Here is a 15000-nt window from a genome sequence, read left to right as displayed (position 1 = left end):
TTGTGTTTCTGAGTTTTGTTTTTGCATATGGTTACATTTTCATAAGTCAAAAATATTAGATAAATAGATGCTCCTCTGATAGATACTGTAGTATATATGACAGCTATTCAGCCTGCATAATTTTGGAGTACAAACTATTGTGGATTTATGAGCTGTATAAACTGTGTTTAAAAAACAAAACAAAAAATTACAAGTATAAAATCCATATACGTATGTGAAATGTGGAATTCATTGTTTGCTACAATTTGACTGATAACAGTATGCAGCAGATGAATCACATGGTGTTTGGGACCATATGGTGTTTCCGTCTACTGTATAAGTCTGAGGAAGAGAAACATTACCACAGTTGCAAATTATGGCAGCTGTTTGGTGTGTGGATATTTCTGTTTTTGTCATCAGTTTTGTAAATGGGCACACGCTGCTGCTGTTCCATTAAGCCAGTCCCCTGCCTGTATTCCAGCTGTGTGTGCGCGCACGCGCGCGTGCGTGTGTGTGTGTGTGTGTGTGTGTGTGAGCATACATAAGTGTGTGTGTGTGAGCGTACATAAGTGCGTACGTGTGGTTTTTGTGCATGCAACATGTGTTTATGCAGTGTGACTGAACGGTGGCCTGAAGGGGTGTGTGTGAGTCATAAATGCAGTTCACAGCAGAGAGGGGTCATTATATTGTTCACACACTGCAGGCTCATTTCCTAAAACACAGCCGCAAATTAGCCAAAAGGGGAGAGGAATTCTAAAAATAGAATTCTCCACTTCAAACTTCAGCCATACTTACTCAGTAATGACTACAAAATCACTACAAAAACTCTGCTATAAACAATCGAGGGTATAATAGACCACAAGGAAACAGCTCTCTTTATGAATGTGATGAACCTGCGGTTCTGAAACCTTTTTAATTTCAAGGACCCCCATAACTCTCAGAGTTACAGACCTGTAAAGGGTTCATTTGGAACCCCCTGAGGATCCCTGGACCCTACTTTGAAAACCACTGAACAGGTTCGATCAATTCATATACATCATACAACATATACGCGTTATTGGACAAAATCAAATATCACGCTAACTTTAATTAAATACTTCAATATCTATTATTGTGACAATAGGATGACTATTGGTGCTTCCACCAATTATTCACACACACACACACACACACACACACACACACACACACACACACACACACACACACACACACACACACACACACACACACACACACACGCACACACACGCGCGCGTGGGCGCGGGCGCGCGCATGGGAAGTTAATTAGGGGTTCAAGCCCAAAGGGCTAATGCCCTAGGGGTTTTCTGCTAATTAGGGTTTTTTGTGTTTTTGCTATTGTTTGTGGCTGTTCTAAAATAACAGTAAAGCATGGCCTTGCATAGCTTATTGCTTTTATGAAATAGTTACCAGCAATGGCTACATGAAAATCATAGACAATTAAAACGGCCTTAATAACAATTTCACTGCAAGAATAAATTCTACAAGAAAGTAATCTCCATCTGCCCACAAACAAGGAAATTGCTATATTGTAGGGCTTAAGCTATATGTACTATTTTCTTAGTGAATTTTTTTCTCGATGTGAAACCAAATAAATAACAACCCAAAATATATAATCTCTTCAGGGCAGCCTACTGATATTTACCACTACGTTTCAATAAAATCACCCATTCTCGATTTGTACCTTGAACTTCTTTGTAACATTGACTTTTGACCTTTTAGACCCAAAAGTGAATAATGTCTTCTGGGCAGCATACTGATCATTTCTCACAAAGTTTCATGAAAACATGTCAATCTGCTCTTGAGTTATTCTGCTAGCAGACACATCTTGACCTTTATCGTGAGCCTGAGCTTGAGCTGAGTTTGAAACCAAAAGTAAAAAAAAACCTGCTCTTATATTATTTATGTGTTTTTATGAAAGGGGGAATTGCTGGACAATATTAACAAAAAAAAGGTTTTCAAATAAGTACTGCTTAACTCCCATATGCCTATACAGACCCTGATGAAGACCTTCTAGGTCGATAGCGGTGGTCAATTTGTTTCCTTGCTCAAAATAAATCATATACAGTCATCATCAAAGACGGAGTGCCTTGGAATTCTTTTCTTTGCAAGTCTGCAGTCCATACCATTTGGGAGTTAAGCATGCAGTACTTCTTTGAAAACCCTTTTTTGTTCATATGTTCCTAACTATATCACCAAAGAGCACCTATCTATCAGAGTCACTTACTGATCCCTGCAGCATTTCTTTTTTTCTCTTTTTAAACTGCTGGACAATATTGTTTGAGTTTTCAGGACGTCTTTATGATTTCTGTCCCAAATTTCTGTAGGGAAATTGGGAAAGGCGTTTTTGTGTAGTCTGTACCCTTGGCATGGAATACATGTTGCAAAATTACTTGAAACTAAATTAATGAATTTAGCTAATTCTAAAAATGTAAGAATTAGAGGACTTACAGTAGACTCCTTAAATTAATTTCAACCTGGCAGCCTGAATTTGGGCATGCCATTTTAGGCAAAGCATCAAAAATAACATGAATAGTTATATTCTCACACCTTGTGAGATTATAGATTGCTATTTTCACTATTTGTTGATGTAAGCAAGTTTTAGTACGTCAGTATTTTTAATTCTTCTGTTTTGAAATGTGATTTATTTCTTATTATTTGTATTTGGTATGCGTTTTCTGTTTGTAACTGATTGCAATTATGAAGTTCTCCCTAAAAAAAATAATTTGTAATCTCCATGATGCTTGTCCTGGTTAAATCAAGGTTAATTAAAAACATTCAATAAAATAAATCGCAACCACACAGACAAACGTAAAAACTAACCAAATGGGGTGAAAACCCTGTCCAATCCTGCATGTGTTTTAAAATGAACAGTATATACAGTATATACAGTATATGTGTATCTGTGCGTGCGTGCGTGCGTGCGTGCGTATACAGTACCTGTTGGTGCTTCTCAAACTCTAGTTTGATGGGGGATTTGATGCAGTTGCAGGTGTCCTGGTAGGTCTGTCTCAGTGCCAGATCCATCAGGTGTTTGTGGTAGGCCCCGGCCAGGTTACCACAGGTAAAGATGATCACGTTTGCTAAGATCTGTCACATACACATTAAGATACACAACGTAACAAATATACATTTCTCGGAACTTTGACCAAACAAATTTCTGCGTAGTCAGTTCACTTTTTCTTTTCAAACCATGTGAGAAGGTCATATTCTATCACTGGTAGAAATCTCACTTCACATTCACATGTGAATGTGTGTGTGTGTGTGTGTGTGTGTGTGTGTGTGTGTGTGTGTGTGTGTGTGTGTGTGTGTGTGTGTGTGTGTGTGTGTGTGTGTGTGTGTGTGTGTGTGTGTGTGTGTGTGTGTGTGTGTGTGTGTGTGTGTGTCATTGATATCAGGAAGTGATGACATGTCCAGTCAATCTTCTTATCCATGTATCCCACTGACACCATTACCTCAAACACCCTGATCTAAACACACACTTGAACCTGCTTTTCCATTCACTTTGTCCACTGTGTCAACCTCAAGCTCCTTAAACTGTGGCCATGCATATCAATGGACTGCCCTGGCCCCTGGGCCTCAGAGCCAAGGCGAATGAGCTTAATCTAACATGCCTAATTGTCAATGTGTTTTTCCACTTTGTGTGTGTGTGCATTTTTCTGTGTGCATGCATGTGTGTATGTGGCTGCAGCTAATAGAGAGTAGATTAGACTGTCTTGTTTTTCAGATGGATAATCAAGGAAAGAGGCAGTGGACTGGTCCGTAGCGTGGCGGTCCAGGCACCCTAGGCTGCAATGCCAGTATGACAGCGTGTCAGCGTGTCGCGGGTTCGACTCCCGTTATCGACGACCTTTGCTGCGTGACACGCCCCCCCCATCTCTCTCCCCATTTCCTGTCAGCCTACTTTCCCTATCCCTCTCTAAAGGCATAAAAAGCCAAAAAATGTTTTCTTTTTTTTTTTTAAGGAAAGAGGCAGTGAAGAGAAGTGCTAAAGACAAATTCACTCTTTACAATTTACAATTTAAGTAAGATTTTCAAGTGGGCCCTGATCCAGAATAGGTTGGGAACAAATGCATTCAATGAATAGCCACTTGATACACCCACTGGGCCACTACACATTTTGTAATGGGTGTTAATTGAAACGTCAAATACTGTAGCTGTTTATTCAACTCTGGGCAGAATTCATGAATGCACGTTCGTCACACAAATAAATCACACTGTATACAGTGGATGTACTGTAATGTTCAAGGTGGTCTTTATTGTGACATCTTGTCTACAGGTACATTAGATTAAAATATTTTTGTTCCGCTCCTTAAACAATGTAGCAGCATCTGTAACATTAATACAAATAATTTGAAAAAATAAGTATTACAAAGAGAGCAGTTTTGACTTAGCACTTACGATGCTTAAATGTGTGTGAAGTTCTTAGTCCTACAGCTTGTGGAGCTGGGAGTGCATTTATAAATTCTGTCCAGACTTGGAATAAACACCTATTGACGTTTCAGTTCACAGCCATTACAAAATGTGTAGTGGGTGGGTGTATAAAGTGGCTATTCATGTAATGAATAACCACTTGATGCTTTAATGGTGTGATGTAGATAGGAGGTCGACACGTCTTGCATCAATGCAACACAAAGACTATGAATCCAGCCAAAATACACAAACCGCTAACATGTAACATGAATGGGACGGACGTCACTTTGACTGAACGTTTTGAATTGTAATCTTTGTATTACTACAAAGATTACAATGACTTTGTACATTACTGTACTTGTGAGGACATCAACATTTTAGGCTGACAATTTTTACGAGTGCGTGCAATAGGGATGGGACGATAATCGTTATTATCGTTCCTCGGGATAAAAAACTGCTCACAATAATGGTGTAGCAGAGATTTGAATTCATCGTGAAATTGTCCTCCGTCATACACTAGGATGAATTCCCTTTTGTTGAGCTGCAAATTCAGTACCACTTAAACCCTCTATACTTGATAAAACAGACATGTAGAGCACATGTGGTACGCCCTTATCTCACTCAACACAAATCGATTCGCCAAAAATAGCAGATCTACAAGCTCACAACGTGTTGAGTTACAAGGCGGTGTGAGCTTGTAGAAAGTTTAAAGTTTAAAGAAAATGTTTACATTTTTTATTGCGATAATCTCATTAATCGCAATAATTTTGGGGCACAATAATCGTGACATGTAATTTTCATATCGTCCCATCCCTAGTGTGCAACACCAGCACGAAACTAAGTATGAGTAACTCGGACGGTGGGTTTTAACATCGGGCGATTCAGGATAGTATTCTCCGGAAGTGCATTATATGTCTATGAGAGCCGGCAACTACTGGCGATAGCTGGGCGAAGAGGCAAAGTGGGCGGGGGGACGATGTTGATCTGAAAAGATGGATTTTATTTATCTTTTGGACGATGTCGTCCAGCGATCGTCCGGAGAGTCGCCCGCTGTTAAAACGTACTGTAACGCTAACCCCTAAATCTCTACATGCCTAATCTTAACCCCAACCTGAATCTTTTCCTAGCTCGTTGTGTGTGATTGTCTTGTAAGCAGTACAGTTTACTTTCTGTGGGTGTAAGGTTGTAGTGGCTTCTAGTGGAGCTTAACCTTTCAGTATTGGCTGTAAAATCAAAGGCTGTTTGCGTGACTCTGCTACATTGAAAGGCTTGGTTCAAAATGTGTCCACAAGACAAACATGTTTTTGAACATAAAAGGCTGACTCAAGAAAATGGGCCAGCCAAGACATTTGGTTCCAAGACATTTGGTGCTCATAAATAAAGATATATTTTGGAAGGCAAACTCCCTTTGTAGATACAATTTACTGGCACAAAACGGAAGCATTTTGAAGCTGATGTTCCGGTAAACTGATCTGTGTTTTTAAGACATTTTGATGCATAAATCTCATCTCAATAAGGGCTGTGTAAGTATGGTATCTGACTGTCTGCGGATAATCTCGCAAGCTGTTGGACCAAACAGAGACACATTTCTGTGGCAAGGAGGTAAATCCCTGAATATTTTTCACACAGTGTAAGTATTTTTCACATTTTGTGAATTCATAATCTCAGATCCATCGTCTTGCCGTCCCTCTATATTTGGGCTAGACTTGGTCAACATCACATCAGAGATCCACATGAAAGTAATGCAGTTATAAGACCATGTCTAGGCACATAAGACCATGTCTTATAACTGCTGTTTTTATTGGAGGAGTACTGTCTGTGTTGTCGCTCTTTAAAGATGAATTAAGGATCTTTTGTAATGTGACTTGAAAAGCAGTTTTTGTCATTAAGTGATGTACAGTATAACGTTGCTGTCGGGCAGAAACCTCTTATCTCCATATTTAAACTTTTTTTTTTAAATAAATGAATGCCCTACTTGATCATACTACATTGCCACACAAAAGTCTACAAGCTCAAAATGTGTTGCGATGCAAAGCGTTTTGAGTTGGTAGATCTGCTATTTTTTGCTATTTTAAATTTGAATCCTGTAACAGTTTTGAACAGATGAGGATTCCACCCGACAGCGGCGATAAAGAAAGCCTTACCTGCCAGACCAGGGGTTCCAGCTCCAAGGCAGTGGAGGCCAGACAGACGGTCAGAGTGACGGTGTGGGACAGGCAGGTGATGACGCTGGCCATGACCGCTCCTCTCATGGAGAAGGGCAGCATGGTGTACACCACGAACACGATGAACAGGAAGAAGGACACCTGCACCACACAGGAAAATGACAATTAATGTGGTTAAAAGGTCTCTCACTCCAGCCACAGCAGGAGAGCTCAGGAACAGAGAGGAGGCTATATAGGCAGATGGCCGCCCACCCTTGAGCCTGGGCCTGCCTGACGTTTCATCCAGTTAAGGGGGAGTTTTTGTTGCTAAAATGACTTGCTCGGGATCATGGGACAATGTCAGGTCACTGCTCTATACTGTATGTAAAGTGTCTTGATATAACTTGTTGCAATTTGGCACTGTTAAAAATGGTAAACAAAGGGTATTGTGAGTCATGTGACAATTTCCGTCAAACAAGGTTTTGATACTCCATGCTGTTAGCCTGTAATATGCTTTAATGTGTGGGCGGGGCCAAATTCTTAAAACAAAATAATAATAAAAAACGCCATGGCATCCAATTAACCCAAAAATGGAATTGCATGCTGAGGGAACAACTCTGTGACCCAGGGGTAGTAGGAGTGACGCCAGGACTTCGGTAATCTTAGAGCGCACCTACAAAAGCAATTTCACTTCTACCCATAGGGGGTGCCACAAATGCGTAAAGTTGCACTGTATACTTAAGAAATGCGAAGCCCCCCCAGTTTCCTCGCGCCCTGACGCGACCTGGACTAAACTCAAACAATTTTTTTACTGGTCATTCGGTCTCCCCTCTTTTTGTCCTGATAATCTGAAAAAAAGGAAAACCTCTGACCCTGACCTCTGACCTTTGCTGCGTATGTAGATACCTTCATCGCATGCGCCATGTCAGTGCCGCTGTCCCCTGTCTACTTCCTGTTTCCTCCTGCTGTCAGCCCTCCCGTTCCTGTTATGGTGGCCAATGACAGGGTCACAGGGTGCCAAACTGGCATTCCTCAGATGAGCCCTGACCTTCCTGGTCGTCACTTTGTCTGTCTGTTTGTTTCCTTTGTCTCTGTCGCGTTCAAACACTCACAAAACCCTGAGTGTTAACTTAACTCTGAGCGTGTACAAATGTAACCAAATGGACCCGTATGGGTCCATTTGGTTACATTTGTGCACTCTCAGATTTACAAATGGATAAGTTAACAGAAGATTTTACTGTGTACATTCTAATTTAGGTACAAATTTATTCTCATTCGTTCTCTCATATCACTTTACGGATTGAGGAGAGATCTTCACCTCCCTCAGTGAGGTGACGTTGGTGTTGTATATGCTTCCGACAATGTATATGCTTCAGGTTTTCCTGCATCATGATGCTGAAAAACACAACGAGTCTATGGATCCTAAACAAAGAGAACAGTGAGTGTTGAGATGTGTCGCAGAGGTGTGTGTGGTAGGCCTGTCACAATTATTACATAATCGACTTATCGCAGTTATTTGAGATAATCACAATTATTTTACATAAACGTTTCCCTTCATCCGAGTAAAATGTATCTGTTGAAAAATGTCAATACATTTTCAAAAATGTAAACAAAAATTTGAAGTATAAATGCATTAAATATGGCCGTTTTAGCCATACAGTAGTACATTATTTATTTTGATTAGATTTTGATGAGATATTTTGTTTACAAACCTTTGTTACAAAACAGAAATGTAATTTATGTTCCAATGTTCAAAGCCAAAACAACAACTAAATCGTTAATTGTAATTATTTGTAAACTAGGATTCCCTGTTGAGTTGGTTGATTCTGATTAGGGCTACAACAAATGATTATTTCCTTGGTTTAAAACTAGCGATTATCCAATCAATAACTGTTTCGATGAATTGAATAATCGAGAAGTGTGCTGCTGGGTCCCAACACGCATTGCTTGTCGCTGTCCATTAGTGGTGGTGCTGAACCATTGACCAAACGATGAGATGCATCTTGTGCGATGTCCTAGGTGCTGAGCACTGTGAGCTTGTACATCTGCTATTTTTGAGAAATTTTGAATAATTTAGAATTTTTCGTACACCATTTTTTTCAGATGGAGGTCCGGCCGGTCCGCCGCCAAATACGTACATATACATTTTGGGGTACTTAACTTGACCTGAAGAAGTTTGAGAACCACTGGCCTAAGGCTTTTATTTTTTATTTTCTGGTTCAAAGTTAAGATGTGCAGGATCGACAGGAGGATCAAAACACTGGCATGGGTTGGACAACTATGGAGAAATGATTCCTGCCAGAGAGTCAGTTCAGAGAGAATGTTTTAACTTCCAGTGCAGGGAGGTTACAACAGTTAGAGAGTGTGGTTTCTGATTCACTCACACACACAGTCACAAAGAAAATGATAATGATTTTTTTGGAAGGGCTATCCGATGCCGAACAAAGTTCGGAGAGGACTAAAGTGTTTTATACTGCCTTCTGAACGCCAGACAATGCCCACTCTGTAATCTGCCTCTAATAGCTCAATAAATCTGCCTAGCAACACCACAGGTTTTTCAGGTCAGGCTGGGCGGGTCTCATAATGTCTATCACTATTAGAAAGAAATTCATATACTGTACACCTCCGGTACAATGGCATGTGGAAACATTATTAACCATGTTACACTGGCACAGGGACGCGGGAAGTACTTTAGAGCAAGGGGTGCTGGTAAACGGGACACATTCGCGCGCGCGATTTTTTTCGGGTCTCCCGCGGATAAAGTTACTTTTTTTGTTACTTTATTTCGGTTTTATGGTTAGGGTTAGGGTTGGATTAGGGTTATGTGATTTAATTATTTTGGGGGAGCCGCGCACACCGGAGAAAATCTCTCTCACACACACACACGCACGCGTTCAGCCTTTTTTTTTTTTTTTTTTCTCACAACGGCAGGGGGTGCTGCAGCACCCTCAGCACCCCACTTCCCGCGTCCCTGCACTGGCAGACCAAGAACTTTCTGGTTTCGGTTGCTAGGGAAACAACATACAGTACTGTAATACAAGGAGGGATGCTGCTGACATGGTGGCTGGCAGCACAGATAGATCATACTATGACCCCACTGCCCCAAAATATGGAGCACAGAGGCAATTAGCACACTAATTGCCAAAACAGGCAATTACTGGTTTGAGGGTTAAGAGCAGTACAGTTTCAGGTGTCACCTGTTCCAGTACAGACGGGTTAGTGGGATTGTGTCTTGATTGTGGGACACACGCACGCACGCACCCACCCACCCACCCACCCACCCACCACACACACACACACACACACACACACACACACACACACACACACACACACACACACACACACACACACACACACACACACACCATTACGGAAACAAAGCCCCCAGGGTTTTCTGTGTTATCCTTTTAGCATAGCCTTTTTTTTAACTGTACTGGCGTACTGTTTTCAAACTTATTAAAGTACTCAATCAATCAATCATAAACCCTGATCTAAACATACACTTGCAGATTGCTTTTACCATTCACTTCGTTCCACTGTGTCAACCTCGAGCTCCTTAATCTGTGGCTATGCATATCAATGGACTGTCCTGGGTCTCGGAGCCAAGGGGAATAAGCTACATCCAACATGCTTAATTGTCAATGTGTTTTTCCTCCACAGGTGTGCTAGGTCATCCATTTGGAGTGGATGTAAATCAAAACATCGATAGGATTTTAGCAGCTTGAGCAGACTGCCGACCACATAATCAACACCTGTCCCCTGTATATAGACCATCTTCAGAGGAGGGCCTCTTCCAAGTGGGACCAGAGATCTTTGTGAGATGCTGCTGGCCGCAAGATTAAAATATAGAAGAATACAGTACCCTCAATGTAGCACCATCTGCTTACTTACTGGCCTTTATGCCTGCTAGCATGTGATGTTCAGCTGAAGAAACAGTTCAGCATGTCCTGTTTGAATGGCCCAGATATAGTACACAGAGACAAGTGAAGGGAGGGTGGCTCTGGCTTTGACCTAGCTACAGTGTTGGGATATGAAGGGAGTGTTTAGAAATTGCTATCTTTTCTGAAGGATAAAAGGCTTCTAGCATATAATTTAGTAGGACCATTAGTAGTTTTTATTTATTTATCTATCTATTTACTCCACTAGGTGGTGGTGGCATGTGTTTCACTGGCATAACCCGCCAATAAAAATCAATGAAGACAGAAATAGAAGAAGATAGAAATAGAAGAAGAAGAAGAAGAAGAAGAAGAAATTAGAGTTTTCACATACTCCGTCATTCGATTAGGATGTTCTCTGCTATTCTGGACAGTTCATCAAACTCTGAAAAAACGGCCATTTCGGCTGCTCTAATTGCAATAGGTTCATAGGTTCATACTGTAGGTTCTAAATGGAGCTAAATTGAGTGTGCAGTGTTCTTCTCTATTTAAATCTAGTGAAGCATAACCACTTAATGCACATTGACGTATCACAACACCTTGTTAGAAGATTTTTACCCATAACAACAAGCCCAAAATAGGAATGCCAGGGTGAAACCTTTTACTAACTGTTTTTTTTTGTGTGACTGATTTAACAGCTGGCTTAAATAAACTGTATCCACAAAAGAAGCATGCTTTGGATAAAAAATAAATGCTGGCTCAAAATACTGCAGGGATCTAGCGCTTTAGTTTGCCGAGGTGATGATGCTGCCTGATGCTGAAAAACATGACAGTCTATGATCCCAAAATAGACAATTGCTAGTGTTGACAAAAAGGGAAAGAGATGATGCTGCCAGGGCTAGACCTTCCAGGCTTCAGTTGCGAGGGGGAACAGCATAATACAGGGGAGGACGCTAACATGATGGCTGGAATGCTCCAAAACTTCCAAATAATTCTGTAGGGCTGCAACTATCGATTATTTTGGCAATTATTCTATTGATAACTTTTTCAATTAATTGAAAAATCAAGCGCATAAAAAAAAGGAAAAAGTCCTAGAATCCCTAGGACTTGTAGACTCCCAATAAGCCATATTTTATACTTTGACATACATACCACAGTGTCATCCAAGAATAGCAAAAATAGCCGCTCACAAGAATAGCGTTTGACACAGTGGATTACGACATTCTTTTGGACAGATTTGAGAACTGTGTTGGTCTTTCCGGCGCAGTTCTCGAGTGGCTCAGGTCGTACCTAACTGGTCGTGAGTTCCTAGTGACATTTGGAGACTGCTCCTCTGACAGAGTTGAGCTGACATGTGGTGTCCCTCAGGGCTCTATCTTGGGCCGCATTCTCTTCAACTTTTACATGCTACCACTTGGCTCAGTTACCAGAAAACGCAATATACACTTAGATAGTTATGCTGACACCCAATTATATATATCCATATCCCCAGATGATCTTAGCCAAATTGACACCCTAGTTAACTAGTTAACTATATCACCGACATAAAAGCATGCATGGCAGAAACTTTCCTTAAATTAAGGAAAAAACGAAATTCTTCTTTTTGGGGCAAAGGTCCAGAGGGAGAAATTGTAAGGTCACCTACAATCCACGGCACTTCACACCAAGGATCAAGTAAAAAACCTGGGTGTCATTTTTGACTCAACATGGAGGCACACATCAGAAATGTCACAAAATTATCATTTTACCAAATAAGAAACATTGCCAAGTCCGACCGTTTCTCTCCCAGGCTGACACTGAGAAACGAATACATTGTTTTATCATTGGCAGGCTTGATTACTGTAATGCTCTCCTGTCTGGTCTACCAAAAAAAACAATAGGTCGGTAACAACTTGTCCACAATGCAGCAGCACGTGTGTTGACCAAGACCAAATGGAGAGCACACATTATGCCTATTTTATAGTCCCTGCACATCATTGAATGGGAAATTGGGAATGCACCTGCCTACTTGTCAGCAATGCTTCCTAAGTATGTGCCCGGCAGGGCCCTTAGATCCTCTAGCGCTGGTCTCCTAGACTAATACACGAAAGTATGGAGAAGCAGCTTTTAGCTATTATCGTCCCACGCTTTGGAACAGCGTGCCGGGGGTTCTGTGGGTCTCTGAATCTGTGGACATTTTTAAAATAAATCTGAAGACACATCTTTTTAGCATTTTTAGCATTTCTCTTCCTGCTTTACTTGTTCTTTTAAATTATTGTTAGTTAAATGCATTTTTGTGTATTTATATGCACCTCTGCGTATTTTTTTGCATATTTTTTTAAAAGTCTAAATTATGCTATATAAATAAAGCTTGATTGATTGATTGACAATGCATCACTATGTGATTATTTGAAAATGTAGTATTTTATTTCAAATCAATTATTTGTTATAATCAATGAAATCCATTTGTTAGATTAACTGTTGCACGCCTAATATTCTGCCTTGGCTGTAAAGTTCCTAAGTTTCCTTTTCCAACATGCTTTTCTGCTCATGCTATGATCCCTACCCCCCTACCACCCGCTTTCCAAATATGGAGGATAGAGTCAATTAGTGTTATATGGGCCTCACATTGTTTTGTAGATTAAGGGAATAGAGAGTGGCAGTTCCAATTTCAGGTGTGTCACCTGGTCTGGTCCGCTAGCCCGGCCACTCTGCAGCGGTGAATCTTAATGTCCCTGTCCCCGCAGCCAGGCTCTTGACAGCTACTCGGAGGAGGGACCATATTAGACCCTATCCTGGCCTCTCCCCACTGGCTGCCAGTATGGTTTAGAAATGATTTTAAGGTTCTCCTGTTTGTCTATAGAGCCATAAATGCTGCCCCCCCCCCTCCTATATGATAGACATTCTAACTATCCTCATTCTGTCTGCATTCTGCAAGAGGTCCCTCAGGTCAGCTGACTTGAGGCTTCTGTTTGTTCCGCATTGTAAACTTAATCTCTCAGGGGTGACCGTGACTTTGTCTCAGCCTCTACACTTTGTTAGACTAAGTGTTTCCCAACAATGGATCGGGAGTCGGGACCCATTTAGATCTTTTAGTCTTTTCATAAATAAAAATAAAATAAAACATTATTCAAAATAATTCCTGGTACAATGCTTGTAGATCGGCTATTTTCACTATTCTTGAAATAGGGCTTAAGTTATTAATTCTTTATTCTTTCATGTCTTGTAATCACACAATTATACAGTGGTATTATACATTTATAATTGCTACACTGTTCAGTTTGTGGTTGCCAGCTACCATATTTACTGAAATTGACATTCGAGATTCTGAAAATTCTAAAGATGCATCTCAGTCTGAACGCAGCAACCTGCTCTAACCACCCAAGTTGTAAATCAAACTGTAGATTGTAGATCGACTATTTTCAAATAGTTGATGCATATAGGTTTAAAATGCTCAGGTGGCCAACAGTCGCTTATTTTGGCCTTGTTTTCATAGACCCAGTTGCTGATTTCTCTCGCAAAATCTGGTAACACATGGCTCTCGGTAATCACAATCAATGCAGCCTGCTGCGGGAGAGCTACTTGTACTGCTGTGTACCGCCGCTCCGCTCTGCTGATTTCCTACTCTCTCCCCCCCTGTTTATTTCTGTCCTTTCCAAAATCCCTCTCTGCCTTTACTAACTACCTGCAGAGTGAAGAGGAGGACTTTCTGTCATTACATACTACTGAATGAATGTGAAATGAGGACAGACAGACACCACAGATAGACAGACATAGACCATTGGTTCTCAAAGTGGGGTCCGGGGACCCCCAGGGGTACTTGAGGGAATACCAGGGGGTCCCCAGCTAAATGATTTATAGGAACCAAATGGACCCTCATGGGTCTGTAACTCTGAGAGTGTACAAATGGAACCAAATGGACCCGTTAGGGTCCATTTGGTTCCATTTGTACACTCTCAGAGTTAAATTAACATTGATTTTACAATATGAATTGGGGTCCCAGAGATAGAAATGCCATCAAATGGGGGTCCGTAGCCTAATGCATGTCAAACTGGGGGGGTCCTTAAATTACAATGATTGAGAATCACTACTAGAGTCGTAAAAATATTCTCTTATGGGGGTCCCTGGCATATCTTTTCAAATGGGGGTCCGCGGGCTAATAAGTGTCAATTTGGGGGTCCTTGACATGAAAAAGTTTGAGAACCACTGACATAGACAGACAGACAGACAGACAGACAGACAGATAGATACATTTGTATGTATTTGGTCAATGGTCGTGGACCCCCATCTGAAAAGGCTTTGTAAATACCCCATAGGAGAAGATTTGTGTTGTTAAAATGTTTTAAATATATTCCAAATTGCAGATTTTTCAACGAAAATAGCAGATCTACAAGCACACAAGCTTGTAGCTATGAGCTTGTAGATTGGCTAGTCCCCACTTTGAGAACCACTTCGGTAAGAAAGATGGCTGGATGGATGGATGGATGTATGGAAGTAAATATAGTTCTCTGTAAATATACCTGTTGATGCTACTGAGGTTTTTACCGATATGTATTGCATTGTAGTGCATTTGTATTATATGTATT

The 15000-nt window shown here is 40.9% G+C and overlaps 1 protein-coding gene across 3 annotated transcripts in view; it reads right to left on the bottom strand.

Moving 5' to 3' along the window:
- adcy2b (adenylate cyclase 2b (brain)) overlaps nucleotides 1-15000 on the bottom strand; it is a 60693-nt gene that overhangs the window by 33537 nt on the left and 12156 nt on the right. For all 3 annotated transcript variants that reach the window (XM_084080049.1, XM_084080048.1, XM_084080050.1), the window contains exons 3-4: nucleotides 6558-6719; nucleotides 2941-3090 (exon numbers count right to left, since the gene is read on the bottom strand). In XM_084080049.1, the coding sequence (XP_083936175.1) occupies nucleotides 2941-3090; nucleotides 6558-6719 (312 nt within the window). The remainder of the gene's footprint in view (nucleotides 1-2940; nucleotides 3091-6557; nucleotides 6720-15000) is intronic.

This window comes from Gymnoscopelus microlampas (assembly GCF_963454915.1).
Source record: "Gymnoscopelus microlampas genome assembly, chromosome: 15".
Classification (NCBI taxonomy): domain Eukaryota; kingdom Metazoa; phylum Chordata; class Actinopteri; order Myctophiformes; family Myctophidae; genus Gymnoscopelus; species Gymnoscopelus microlampas.
The sequence above is the reverse complement of the archived record's forward strand: the minus strand, read 5'-3'. Positions and strand labels throughout refer to the sequence as shown.